Raw genomic sequence first — 12,548 nt, 5'->3', positions numbered from 1 at the left:
GGTGCTGTCAAAGTGTCCCAGGTCCCAATACTCAGGGCATGGGAGCTGTAACACCTGTTAAGAGAAGACTTGGGGTCCTGCACAGTCCTGCCATACAAGGGCTGTGACACTAGAGGATCTGCTGCTTCCTGCAGTCACCTGCCACCACTGCTCACTAAAGGATTGCCAAACATAGCAAAAGGGCCTGAAATAACTGGAGGTGCTCTCCTTGTTCACTAAGGACTCTTATTGATTAAGAACAGGATCCCAGTCTTTCAACATGGTTTGTAACAGAACTAGGAGGGAATTCTAGAACTAAAGAACACAATAACTGAATTTAAAACTCAATGGATGGTTTCAAGAGCAGAAGAGGGGTATCCAAAGAAAAGAATCAGTGACATGAAGATGGAACGACAGAAATTATTCTGCACAACAAAGAGAAAATAGGTTGAAAAAAAGAGAAATAAGCACAGTTTCAGGGATCTAACAATGTACCACTGGAATTTTAGAAGGAGAGAACAGAGAGTATGGCTGAAAAAATACTTGATAATATAGCTGAAAACTTCTAAAATGTGGCAAAAGACCTACATATATAAGACAATAAAACCTCAAGTAGGATAAATGTAAAGAAAATCATTATCCTACAACTTTATTTGTTTGCACAATATACCAGTCAACTTTAATTAGGTTATTTTTGGTAACAAATGATGCTCAAATCTCAGTAGTCTACAACAATACATGTTTATTTCTCATCCCTGTGACATGTCTTCATTCTTCTGCACCCTGGTTGAAGACGCAACCTCAGTCTCATGACAGAGATACAAGAGTAACAGTTGAACTATGGAGGGACTCTTAAAACTTCTGCTCACATGTGACATGGGTCACATCCACCTAAACCTCACCAACAAAAGTTATGTAGCCATATTGAATGCTGGTGGGAAAATGGTCTCATTCATTTTATAAGGAGATAACTGCATCAAAATATGTGGTCACAAATCCAAAATAGGAAAGGAGTGAAGAACTGGAAGGAATAATCCATTCTACCACAATTTTCACAATGGACTACAAAAATCCATTTACAAGTCCCCCAAAATACACTCATCCTCTCCCCCCTGACAAACCAGTTATCTCACCCCATGGTGGCATCAGATATTATATTAGGATCACATGATCTATCTTGCATCTTGTTTTAACTTCTCTAGGTGACCCATGAATTAAAAAGACAATTATTTGAATTGCCCACTCCAACAGAGTGGTGGAAAGAAGCAGAGGTAGAGACACCAAATACTCCACTGAAAAGCAGGTTGACTGAGGGGAAATAAGCCTTCCTGGAGCAGGGGAGTAAGTGACTAGGAAATTATGAGATGAAAACATATTTGTACCATAGGCTTCTCTTGAGAAAATTTACCTTTTAAAATGCCTGTTTCTTACTGAGGGTCATTGTATCAATGTTTGCATATATCTTAAGTCTACTTCTAAAGAACATAACAGAAACCTAACTAAATAATGTTCCTGTCCTTTAATTCACGAATGTCTAGTTCAAAACTAGTTAACCACAAAGCTGTTCTCTGCCAAAATTCACATGTACCTGGTTAGAACAAAGTAACTACAAATTCCGGTAACTGCAGGTGATATTTTTTTGCCAAAACTTTTGCTAAAATAATAACTTAATGGCATCTAACATCTCTCAAAGTGAAATGCTGGATTCTTGTCAACAGATTTACTACAGCAATCTTTGTAGTAGTCATGACCTCTTGGAGACAGCATTGGCTATAGAGTCCATTTCTGGATTTAAGTGCTAGAATGCCAGTGTTTTGTCTGTGACCTAAGGCTGATCCTCAGCCATCACAAATTTGTTTGTCTGCAATATCAGAGAATAGAAGACTAAGTACCACTAAACAATAACCTAAGCTGTAAACAGGTCCTATAATTATCATTGGAAAAATCCTGGTATTTCCCAGGTTATCAATCAGGGATACAGTAACAGGGGATCTTTGAGAAAAGTTCCCATAGGGTCTTAAGACGCTAATGCTAAGCACCATATAATGGATTATCCTTCTCACTGAAACATGTTTGTTAACAATAAGAAAATGTCACAACTATTGTTCATAAGGATTGTGAATGTGTTGCACTCTTATCTGAAAGAGACACTACATACCTGTGAGGAAAAATGAGTGACTCCTATATATTAACTGTTTGTCACTCCTCCCTAAATCCACGTTTAGAATCCAGCTTGTTTCCTTTCTTGGCAGTTGGCAAACTACAGTCTACAAGCCAAATCCAGCCCACTACCTACTTTTATAAATAAAGTTTTATTGGAACACAGCTATGCTCATTTATTTATGCATTATCTATTTCTGACTATGCACTACATAGAAAGTTAAGAAGTTGCAACAGAATCTACATGGCCTGCAAGACCAAATATGTTTATTGTCTGTGCTTTATAGGAAAAGTTTGCTGAAACCTGCTTTTTGATATGGTTGTCTCCAGAAATGGGTTTAAGGAGAAATTATAGGAAGTCACATATGGATTTCACTCAGAGGCTACCATTTCTACCCTAGGAAAAGATAAGAAATCATGTCTGTTATTAGAAACCCCTAGTGGGATGGAATTTTGCTAATTTAAGTAAACTATGATTAAAAATTATGCAATAAAACTTTCTGTTCAAGAATAGAGAACAAATCAGCTGTGGGGTATGGGTGGGTTTCTTTGGCCACATATCCTCCAAACCTCCCACCTCTCTGTCCCCAGTTATCAGCACAGTATAAAACAACAGCAGAGCTATGGTATAGTCTGGCTTATTTACTAGGGTTATATCTTGGGGCAGAAGTTAGATAATACTTAGATTGTGAGAACTATGTTTCCTAGAATATGAAGGAAATATGGAGCAGTACCCAAGTCTTGGTGTCCAGAAATTTCTCTCTCACCAAATTTAAAAAGAATAAAAGTATTATTTCAGAGAGGGAGGCACTCCTAAAACAGACATGATGGAGTATTTCTTGTTTCCATACCTTTTCCAACTTGGTCCTACTAATTTTGAATACATACTTTGTAAAGAGGAGGCACTTTTAAAACAGACACTTTAGAACATTTCCTGTTTCCACACTGCTTCTAACTTGGTCATACTAAATTTCACACACACACACACACACACACACACACACACACACACACACAAAATCTTGCCAAATGCTCAGAATTTAGCTAGACTGACAGCTCTTCACTATATTCACCCAAGTAAAACATGGATTCTTAACTATTTTGAAGTAGATTTCAACCTAGGAAGAAACACAATAAGAAATGCTATATAGGAAATAAACTTTATTTATCTGTTCTTCCAAGGTGACATTGCCAACAGGTTTGCATACAATAGTTATTGCATACAGTAGTACTGACTATTTACAATTTACAGTAGTATTCCTTCCTCTGAAAAAAATAAGTACAAAAGCTAGGTAAACAATGAGGAACTACCATTTGGGACTTATGTATCACTGCTTAAAGAATCATCTTTAGCCAATATTCAAAAAATCTGGGTAATAATCAATTCTCTAATTTAATAGAAAAAATATACTAAGTTTCACCTTAAAACATATTGCACAAATCTTTAAAAAAGAAAAAAAACTCACTCATAAATAAGAAAGGCAAGCACTCCTTTAGAAGAGGGACAAAAAGAATGGAAGAAAGGAACGTTAAGTCTACTTATAAAGCAGGTTAAGTTATTCAAACTATCTTTCAAAAGCAACAAAAAACTTCCCAAGAAAAAACTGAAGAAAAAAGGCAAAACCTATCACCATTTCTCCACTGGAAAAAATCTATTTTAAAAGGAGTCTGCAATATATCTGTGGGCTAATATCAGATTTTCCTTAGTCTTTTAGCTAAAAGAGGGGTCCCAATTGACAGCTTCATTCTCAAAGTGCAAATCTGGGCAGTTTTCCAAGCAGCAGTTGCCCAACATCACTCTGCCAGTTCTTCAAAACGAAGATCAGAGCCATGACTGGAAAACAAAAAGAAAATGAAGATAAAGAAAAAAAATAATCTTTTAAGGTCAATTTTTATGGAAATTTGCTTTTGCAAGCTAAAATAAAATTACATTTGATGGTCTGGAGATGGCAGTAAAGAAGAAGGACTATTCTAAATATTAAATCCTAACAGAATGCTTTAGAAATAAATGTTCTTGGAATGATTCAAACTGATAGTCAACAATCCACAAAATAGTATTTTTAAGTGAACTTTAGAGCTGAAACCTTTTACCATGTACCAAATCCTGCCAGATCATTAAGAAACTCAGAACCATTATGCTGATGTAGAAAAGGGCTATAAAAATGCAGCTCTTCAGACTGGATTTACAGGGGAGAAAGAGCTTATCCCACCTTCCCAATGTGTTGATTCTCCTACCATGATGTGCATGTCAGCAAAAGACATACAGCATTGTGTGAAGAGCGAAGCCTCATCTAGAATTAACAAACTTAATTTAAAACATTAAAAATACTATGAGAAACAAAGCTGAAATCTTCCTAAGAGAGTTTCTCAATAATATTAGAATGCTAAAAGCTTAAAGTCAGATCAAGTATGAGGTTTAAAATGTCATACAAATAAATTACCAAGTATGATTAAGTAATAGACAAACCTTCCATATATTTTTAGTGGAAAAAAGAAATTTCAAAGTCTTCTCCATTTATAAATGAACAATATGATCTACTACTCATGACATACTCCTAATAGTATATTATTTATGAAACTAGAGCAATATCATGCTATTTCTAGGAACCTAAAAAAAGATATGAAAAAGATCTGTTAAATTTAATTACTCCACTGTCAATAGCTTCAGCTATTCTAGGGAACAAAATTAAACACTGTGGCACAATGCCAATGTTCCAAAAGACAAAAAGATTGGGTGAACTTTTCTAGTTTAACAGAGACTAAAAAACATGGCAACTAACTGCAATATATGATCCTGGATCTTAGATATTATGGAAGATATTATTCATAAAACTGGGAAAAATGAATATTATATGCTGGTTAATAGCAATACCCTGATACTAACTTTCTTGAGTGTGATAATTATATTGTGAGCATGTAGGGAAATGCTCCCCTTAAAGATATATTTTAAAGTACTTGCTTATTTTGCAACTGTCAAATCTTGTAAGCACAATGTCTGCAAATAACTGCCAATTGCTACAATGGGGGAAAATAAATATGGAGAGAAATCAAGAATGAGAGCAAGGGAGAAATATGATAAAATATTGATAGTTGGTCTGAAATGTTTAAAACAAAAAATTGAGTGGAAAATCAATCAACAGAAATGCTATACATTATACAGTATGCATTTCCTCTGATTTTATCTGTAATAATGTAAGAAATATGACATAATATTTATAATATATGAAAAAGGACAATATTAAGACTTAATGGTTAGATGTGAGATTTTTCTCAGTTTTCATATATTTATTATAAAAGTAACCCAATAAAACCATGTAGTGCAATGCCAGCCATTATAATGTAGATAATAGGAACAATAAGATAGTTCCAGATAATGACGTAGGCAAATCAAATTATATACATTAAGATTAAAAGGAGACCCAAATGCAGGCATAGAGGATTCTTAAAGATAAAAGCTTAACAAAAAGAAGTGATGCATAAAACTTTGATGCTGTTAGCTGAATACTGGCTGAATTAACAATCATTATCCTTAATTATAATTAAACTATATTAATTGTGTCTGCTTATTTATAATGTGAAAATAATCACAAAGTCTGAGGTCAAGATGTACCCTAAATATTTAAGGCGGTGCTATATCAAGTTAATAATAGTAATATTTTAGAGTGAACTATATAAAACATTTTATATACCTATATTTCACTATAAAAATATTTCAAAAAGAAATGCCACATTCAATTAAAGGAGGCTGCCTAAAAGTATCCTCAAAACAAATGTGCTATCCTGTGTTGACTGTATGATCCCAGGATACAATAAAACTCCTTTTATTTTTAATTAGCCTTACTAGTTTTCATTATTTCAATCTAACCTCGAATCTACTTAAGCTTTTAAAACCTGGACTTGTGAACTATATCACTTCACTTTTATTTAGAAAATGATTTTTCATTTCTCTCTCAAACTTTGAAAATTTCAAAGGCCATTCTTGGTGATTATTAATCTATGCATTGTTGACCCATATAACAGAATTAACAGAAAATACTTATTTGAACTCAAAGCATAACCACATGTTCATTAAATGAGAACAAAAAGATTCCAGTAAAATGGTTAGTATCATGCAATACAGTTGATTTTTGCACAACAGACACAAGACATATTATTCTCCACTCACCACATGCAAACTAAGCATAGACTGGTTTACTCAGAAGATACCACTGCGAGGTGAAGTAAACTACAAAGCCAGGAAGAAAAAAAAAAGCTTATTGGGTTAGTTTTAAGAGAATATAACAAATAGATTATATGTGCATATGAAATTTATAGTATTAACCAGATTACAGTTAAAATTTTCTCAAACCTCCCCAAACCTAGGGTGTATAAGTAAGCCATAGGAACATGTAATACCTATTCATTAAAACTTTTAACAACATGAAAGGTGTACTTCAAGTGTATATTTAACTTCTAGACAAGTTAGGGACTGATTATTTGCATTAAAAAAGGACTTCTTTCATAATTTCATTAAAATATATGTGAAAAAGTCATTTATATAATTTTAGTTTAATCCTCAACAGTTTTTGGAAACATGTTGATGAATTTGTCTATATGCTGAATTCTCTTTCCTAATATGTGTCAATTTTAGGAGTTATCATATTTAACTCCCTTACAATTAAACAATATGAAGAGTAGTTTCAGGAATGATGAACCAAAATAAATTTCAATTTAAAGGAACTCAATCTCAAATACAATTTTTCCTATAGCAAACCTTCTTATTTTATACCCTATTTTAAGATGGCCATAATTCAAAATCATTAATTAGCTTCATAGTTTACTTTAAAACAGCAGCACCAAAAAAGTTGTTTATAAAAGCAGAGTACTAGTGTGACCAAATTATTTTTTATATTTAATGTGAAATTAGTAAAAACCAGCAAAATCAACAAACTAGAAAATAATGTTTTGCAGCACATACACAACATTATAGTAATATCCTAAAGGTATTCTAAGCTTGTTAAGTACTAAAAACTGAAAACAATTTAACTGAATGGAATGAAGAAGAAACTGGTGAAATAAACTGTAACACATCTATATAACCATACAACTAGCTATTAAAAAATGAGGTGGAATAACACAAAGATATTTTGTGTATATATATCTATATCTATATCTATATAGATATAGATATAGATATAGATATATATATATACACATACATATATATAAAAGCTGTTGAACACTCATAATGATAAAGGTTTAAAAAATGTTGTTATTAACCACACTGTGTATTTCGAGTCAGGGTCCTGCTATGTAGCCCCAATGGCCTTGACCTAGTGATCTTCCTGCCTTTGCCTCCCCAGAGCCAGGATTACAAGTAGCAAAGACCATGCCTGGTTCACCATACTATGAAGAGAGATAATCTTGGCAGGGTGGAAGGAGGCTGAAGATCATTAAGGGTCTTCTTTCTATGTAGTGTTTCTGAATAACGTGCAACATTTAAAAATGATTCTTTATTACCTTACTCTAACATGTTAGTCAAAACACTTTCATTATAGCAAATATGTATTTTACATATGCAGTATTTTTCACTATTTATCAGTTTTACTTAAATCTGTTTTCCAAATCCACTTTGCATGCATTTGTACACAAAAGGGAAGGTAAAACTCATGCTGGAATGGAAAATTATTATACATAAAAATGCTGAAAAATCCTGTTTAGGAGACTAAACAGGTTTAGGGGAGATTTTAAAAATTCTACACAAAGGGGTAAAAAAAAGACAAACAAGACTGGTCTGGGGTAAGGACCAATCAAAAACTAGACACAAGGGCTGAGGGTGTGGTTCAGTGATAAAGTGCTTGCCTAGCATGCATGAGGCCCTGTGTTTGATCCCCAGTTTGGCAAAAAAACAACACAAAACAAAAAAAATGAAAACAAAAACAAACCCCAAACCCAAAACACAACCTGAGGGGTCTGTGTGAAAGCAAAGCATGACTAGAATACATGGGGAATGAAATCAAATCCCTTTTCGGCAACAAAGGCAAATTTTCTTTCAAGGGTGTCATCAGGAAAATAGACATGTAGGTTTATATCACTGAATTTTGCTAGTACTCTAAAGAGAAAAAAAAATTTTAAAGAAAGGTTTCTTTTTAAAGAAGGAACATCCTAATTCCAAGAGATGATTTATTACCCAATGACAATAAACTTTCTTAATGAAATTATCTTAACGATATATAAAACAGTCATGAATTACTCTACTAAGTATCTGAAGAATCTCCTCAGACTGACAAAAAGATGACTTAATTTGATTAATTTATAAATCTTCTTCTTCTTCTAAAAAATTAGCTAGCATTTGTTGCCCTTAACGCAGAGAAACTAAAGCAGATACCTTAAAAGCAACTGAGGCCAATAGGAAAAGGGGACCAGGAACTAGAGAAAAGGTTAGATCAAAAAGAATTAACCTAGAGGTAACACCCACGCACAGGAAATCAATGTGAGTCAATGCCCTGTATAGCTATCCTTATCTCAACCAGCAAAACCCCTTGTTCCTTCCTATTATTGCTTATACTCTCTCTACAACAAAATTAGAGATAAGGGCAAAATAGTTTCTGCTGGGTATTGAGTGGGGGGAGCGGGAGGGGGTGGAGTGGTGGTAAGGGAGGGGGTGGGGGCAGGGGGGAGAAATGAACCAAGCCTTGTATGCACATATGAATAATAAAAGAAAAATGAAAAAAAAAATCTTCTCATATTTTGGGATCTCTTAATTCATGCTCATAATTTTTATTTCTGAAAAATGTTTTTATTACTGGAATTATACTACTTAAGTATAACTTAAGTGGATGGGTATTACTTCTCCTCCCTAAAAGTCATGTCTTCCATTTCTTCAATTTTCCTATATTTCCCATAACTATACAAGTAGGCAATTATTGACTGAATTAACTCAGTAAGCAAAATAATAGTTTAAAGAAGCAGTAGAAAAATAGGACATTCTGCCTGGTCGGGTCAGTGTCAATGATAAAGATTTCACAAAAGATCAGTTACTCACCATTCCATCCCTACCTAGAATGAGTAAAACTGTATTCAGGAATAAAGAGTGTAATGTTTTTGTTAGAAAATTTAAGCTTAAAACAACTTTTTTTTTGGGGGGGGACGGATTTGTTTTAAGAGCTTTTTATTTTGTTTACTATTTACATTTATCATTTCAGTTAGTTTTCCATCAAAGCAAACAAATCTGAGTCCATGTATGCATGGAATGAGAGAGAATGATTCCTGCTACATTTATTATAACAGACTTGATTGATGATTCTATCCTGTATAGCAACCACTAATAAAATGAAGTCAAATATTGTAAGAAGAATCTGTTGTACTTCAATATCAAAATTGAAGAAAATGAATAAAGAAAATAAAAGCTCCTTTGCATCATTTAAAAATTTTTTTTAATTTTAAACTTTTCTGTCTTTAATATCAATTATTTTTTATTAGCACACATACATTAATTATTATACAAAGTAATGGGTTTCATCATGACATTTTCTTATAAAAATAAATGAAGGGTACTTTGATTATATTCACCACATTGTTGCCCCATCCCCCTCACATCTTCAGTGGACTCATTCCTCTTTCCATATAGCTTCCTTTCTGCTCTGTTGTATATAATGTAAAATGTGGAATTGTGATACTCCCAGCATTGTATCATTTTGCTCAGGATTACTTTGGCTATTCAGGGTCTTTTGTGTTTCAACATGAATTTTTAAATTTTTTTTCTAATTCTGGAAAGAATGTAATTAGAATTTTCATGGGATTGCATGGAATCTGCTAAGTAACTTAGAGTTGATACAGACATTTTCACAATGTTAATTCTGCTGGTCCATGAGCATGTAGGTCTTTCCATTTCTAGTGTCTTTTTAAATTTCATTCTTCAATGTTTTACATTTTTCATTATAGAGGTATTTTGTTTCCTTGATTAGGTTTATTTCTAGGATTTTTGTTTTAAAACTATTATGAATAGGATTATTTTCCTGACTTTCTCAGCGTTATTATTTCAATATTGATATATTGAAAAGCTACTGATGTTTTATATTGCCTTTGTGTCCTTCTATTTCTCTGAGTATTTATCAGATCTAAGAGTTTGCTGGAGGAGTCCTTTGGGCCTTTAAAGTATAGAATCAGATCTGCAAGGAGGGATAATTTGATGTTTTCCTTTTCTATTTGTATCTTTTAAAAAACATTTCTTAAAAAATTTCTTTCTCATCTCCAATGCTCATGGATTAGCGGAATCAACATAGTAAAAATGGCTATACCACCAAAAGCAATCTACATGTTCAATGTAATTCCCACCATAATTCCAGTGACATTCATCACATAGACTGAAAAATCTACCCAAAAGTTCATTTGGAAACACAAAAGACCACGAACAGCCAAGGCAATACTGAGAAAAAGAGCAATGCTGGAAGTATCACAATACCCGACATCAAACTATACTACAGGGCCATAGCAATAAAAACAGCATGGTACTGGCACAAAAACAGATATGATGACCAGTGGAACAGAACAGAGGACCCAGATATGAATCCATACAGCTATGCCTACCTTATTTTCGACAAAGGTGCCAAAAACATACAATGAAGCAAAGACAGCCTCTTCAACAAATGTTGCTGGGAAAAGTAGTTATCTGCCTACCGAAAACTGAAACTAGATCCATGCCTATCACCATGTACTAGTATTAAGTACAGGATTAAGGACCTTAATATCAGACCCGAAACCTTGCAGTTAGTGCAGGAAAGAGGAAGGAATACTCTGGAAGCAATAGGTATAGGCAAGAACTTCCTCAGTAGAACTCCAGCAGTCCAGCAACTAAGAGAAAGAATGCACAAATGAGACTACATGAAATTAAAAATCTTCTGCACAACAAAAGAAACGGCCTCTAAATTGAAGAGACCACCCAACAGATGTAAGAAAACATTTGTTAGCTATACACCAGACAAAAGGATTGATAACCAGAACATATAGGGAGCTCAAAAAACTAAACTCCCCAAAAATCAATGAGCCAATAAAGAAGTGGGCAACTGAACTAAACAGAACTTTTTCAAAGGAAGAAGTCCAAATGGACAAAATAACACATGAAAAAATGCTCACCATCCTTGGCCATAAAGGAAATGCAAATCAAAACCACATTAAGATTCCACTTCACTTCTGTTAGAATAGCTAGCATCAACAACACCACCAACAAAAAATGTTGGCGAGGATGCAGGGGAAAAAGGAACCCTCATACACTGTAGGTAGGAATGTATGCTAGTACAAACACTTCGGAAAACAATATGGAGGCTTCTTAAGAAACTAACCATAGGTCTGCTATATGATCCAGCAATACCACTCCTAGGGATAGACTCAAGTTATTACAAACGTACCTGCAAACCCATGTTTATTGCTGCACTATTCATAACAGACAAGTTATAGAAGCAGCCAGGATGCCCCACTACTGACGAATGGATTAAGAAAATGTGGTATTTATACACAATGGAATTTTATTCAGCCGCAAAGCAGAATGAAATTTTGTCATTCGCAAGTAAATGGATGGAACTGGAGAACATTATCTTAAGTAAAGTTAGCCAGGCTTAGAAGATCAAAAATCTCATGTACTCCCTCATATGCAGATTACAGCCCTAAAACAAATGCACTAATATTATTGGACACGGGTCACACACTAATGGGAGAATACACATGGAGGTATAGGGGAAAGAGAAGGAAACCTAAAATTTGAATGTGATTGATGTGCTTACTGTAAAGGAGTGAATATAGCCATCTTAAACTGGCAGAGACCACTATGGGAAGGGGACTAGGAAGTAATGAAGACGTCTGGTAGAGATGAACCAATGTGGGTTGTAATACACATGTACATGGAATTAGCACAGGAATCTTTCTGTATAGCTCTATTTTTATCTCAAACTAGCAAAACGCTGTCTTTCTTTGTCACCTCTTATGTTTTCTCTTCAACAAAATTGGAAAAGAGGGCAGAACAGGTTCTGCTGGGTGGGGGGGGCAATGGAGGGGAGGTGGCCCAAACCATGTATACATATGTTGAGTAAATGTAAAAATGGGGTGGGGGGAAGCAATAAAAAATTTTTTCTTTCTCTCGCCTAAAGGTCTAGCTAAGAATTCAAGAATTCTGGCTAAGAATCAAACAAAGTTGGGGAAACTAGGCACCTTTTTCTTGTTCCTGATTATAGAGGAAATACTTTCCCATTAAGTATAATGTTAGCTTTTGGTTTCTTACGTATACCTTTATGTTGAGGTATGATCCATCTATTTCTAGTTTCTTCTGGGCTTTTTATTGTGAATGGATGTTGAATTTTGTCAAAAGCTTTTATGCATTCATTGAAATAGTCATGTGAGCTTTGTTCTTGATTCTATTTACATGGTGAATTACCTTT

The 12,548-nt window shown here is 34.1% G+C and overlaps 1 protein-coding gene across 2 annotated transcripts in view; it reads right to left on the bottom strand.

The window, feature by feature from the left end:
- Positions 1-3,280: 3,280 nt before the first annotated feature.
- Positions 3,281-12,548, bottom strand: part of Golga4 (golgin A4) — a 143,110-nt gene continuing 133,842 nt past the window's right edge. The window contains exons 25-26 of one of the 2 annotated variants that reach the window (XM_074060463.1): positions 6,305-6,364; positions 3,281-3,973 (exon numbers count right to left, since the gene is read on the bottom strand). In XM_074060463.1, the coding sequence (XP_073916564.1) occupies positions 6,335-6,364 (30 nt within the window). In that variant the 3' untranslated portion in view covers positions 3,281-3,973; positions 6,305-6,334. The remainder of the gene's footprint in view (positions 3,974-6,304; positions 6,365-12,548) is intronic. The other variant, XM_074060464.1, reaches the window with a different exon arrangement.

This window comes from Castor canadensis, chromosome 17, assembly GCF_047511655.1.
Source record: "Castor canadensis chromosome 17, mCasCan1.hap1v2, whole genome shotgun sequence".
NCBI classification, from domain to species: Eukaryota; Metazoa; Chordata; class Mammalia; order Rodentia; family Castoridae; genus Castor; species Castor canadensis.
Note: the sequence above shows the minus strand (reverse complement) of the source record. Positions and strands in the feature narration are given on the sequence as shown.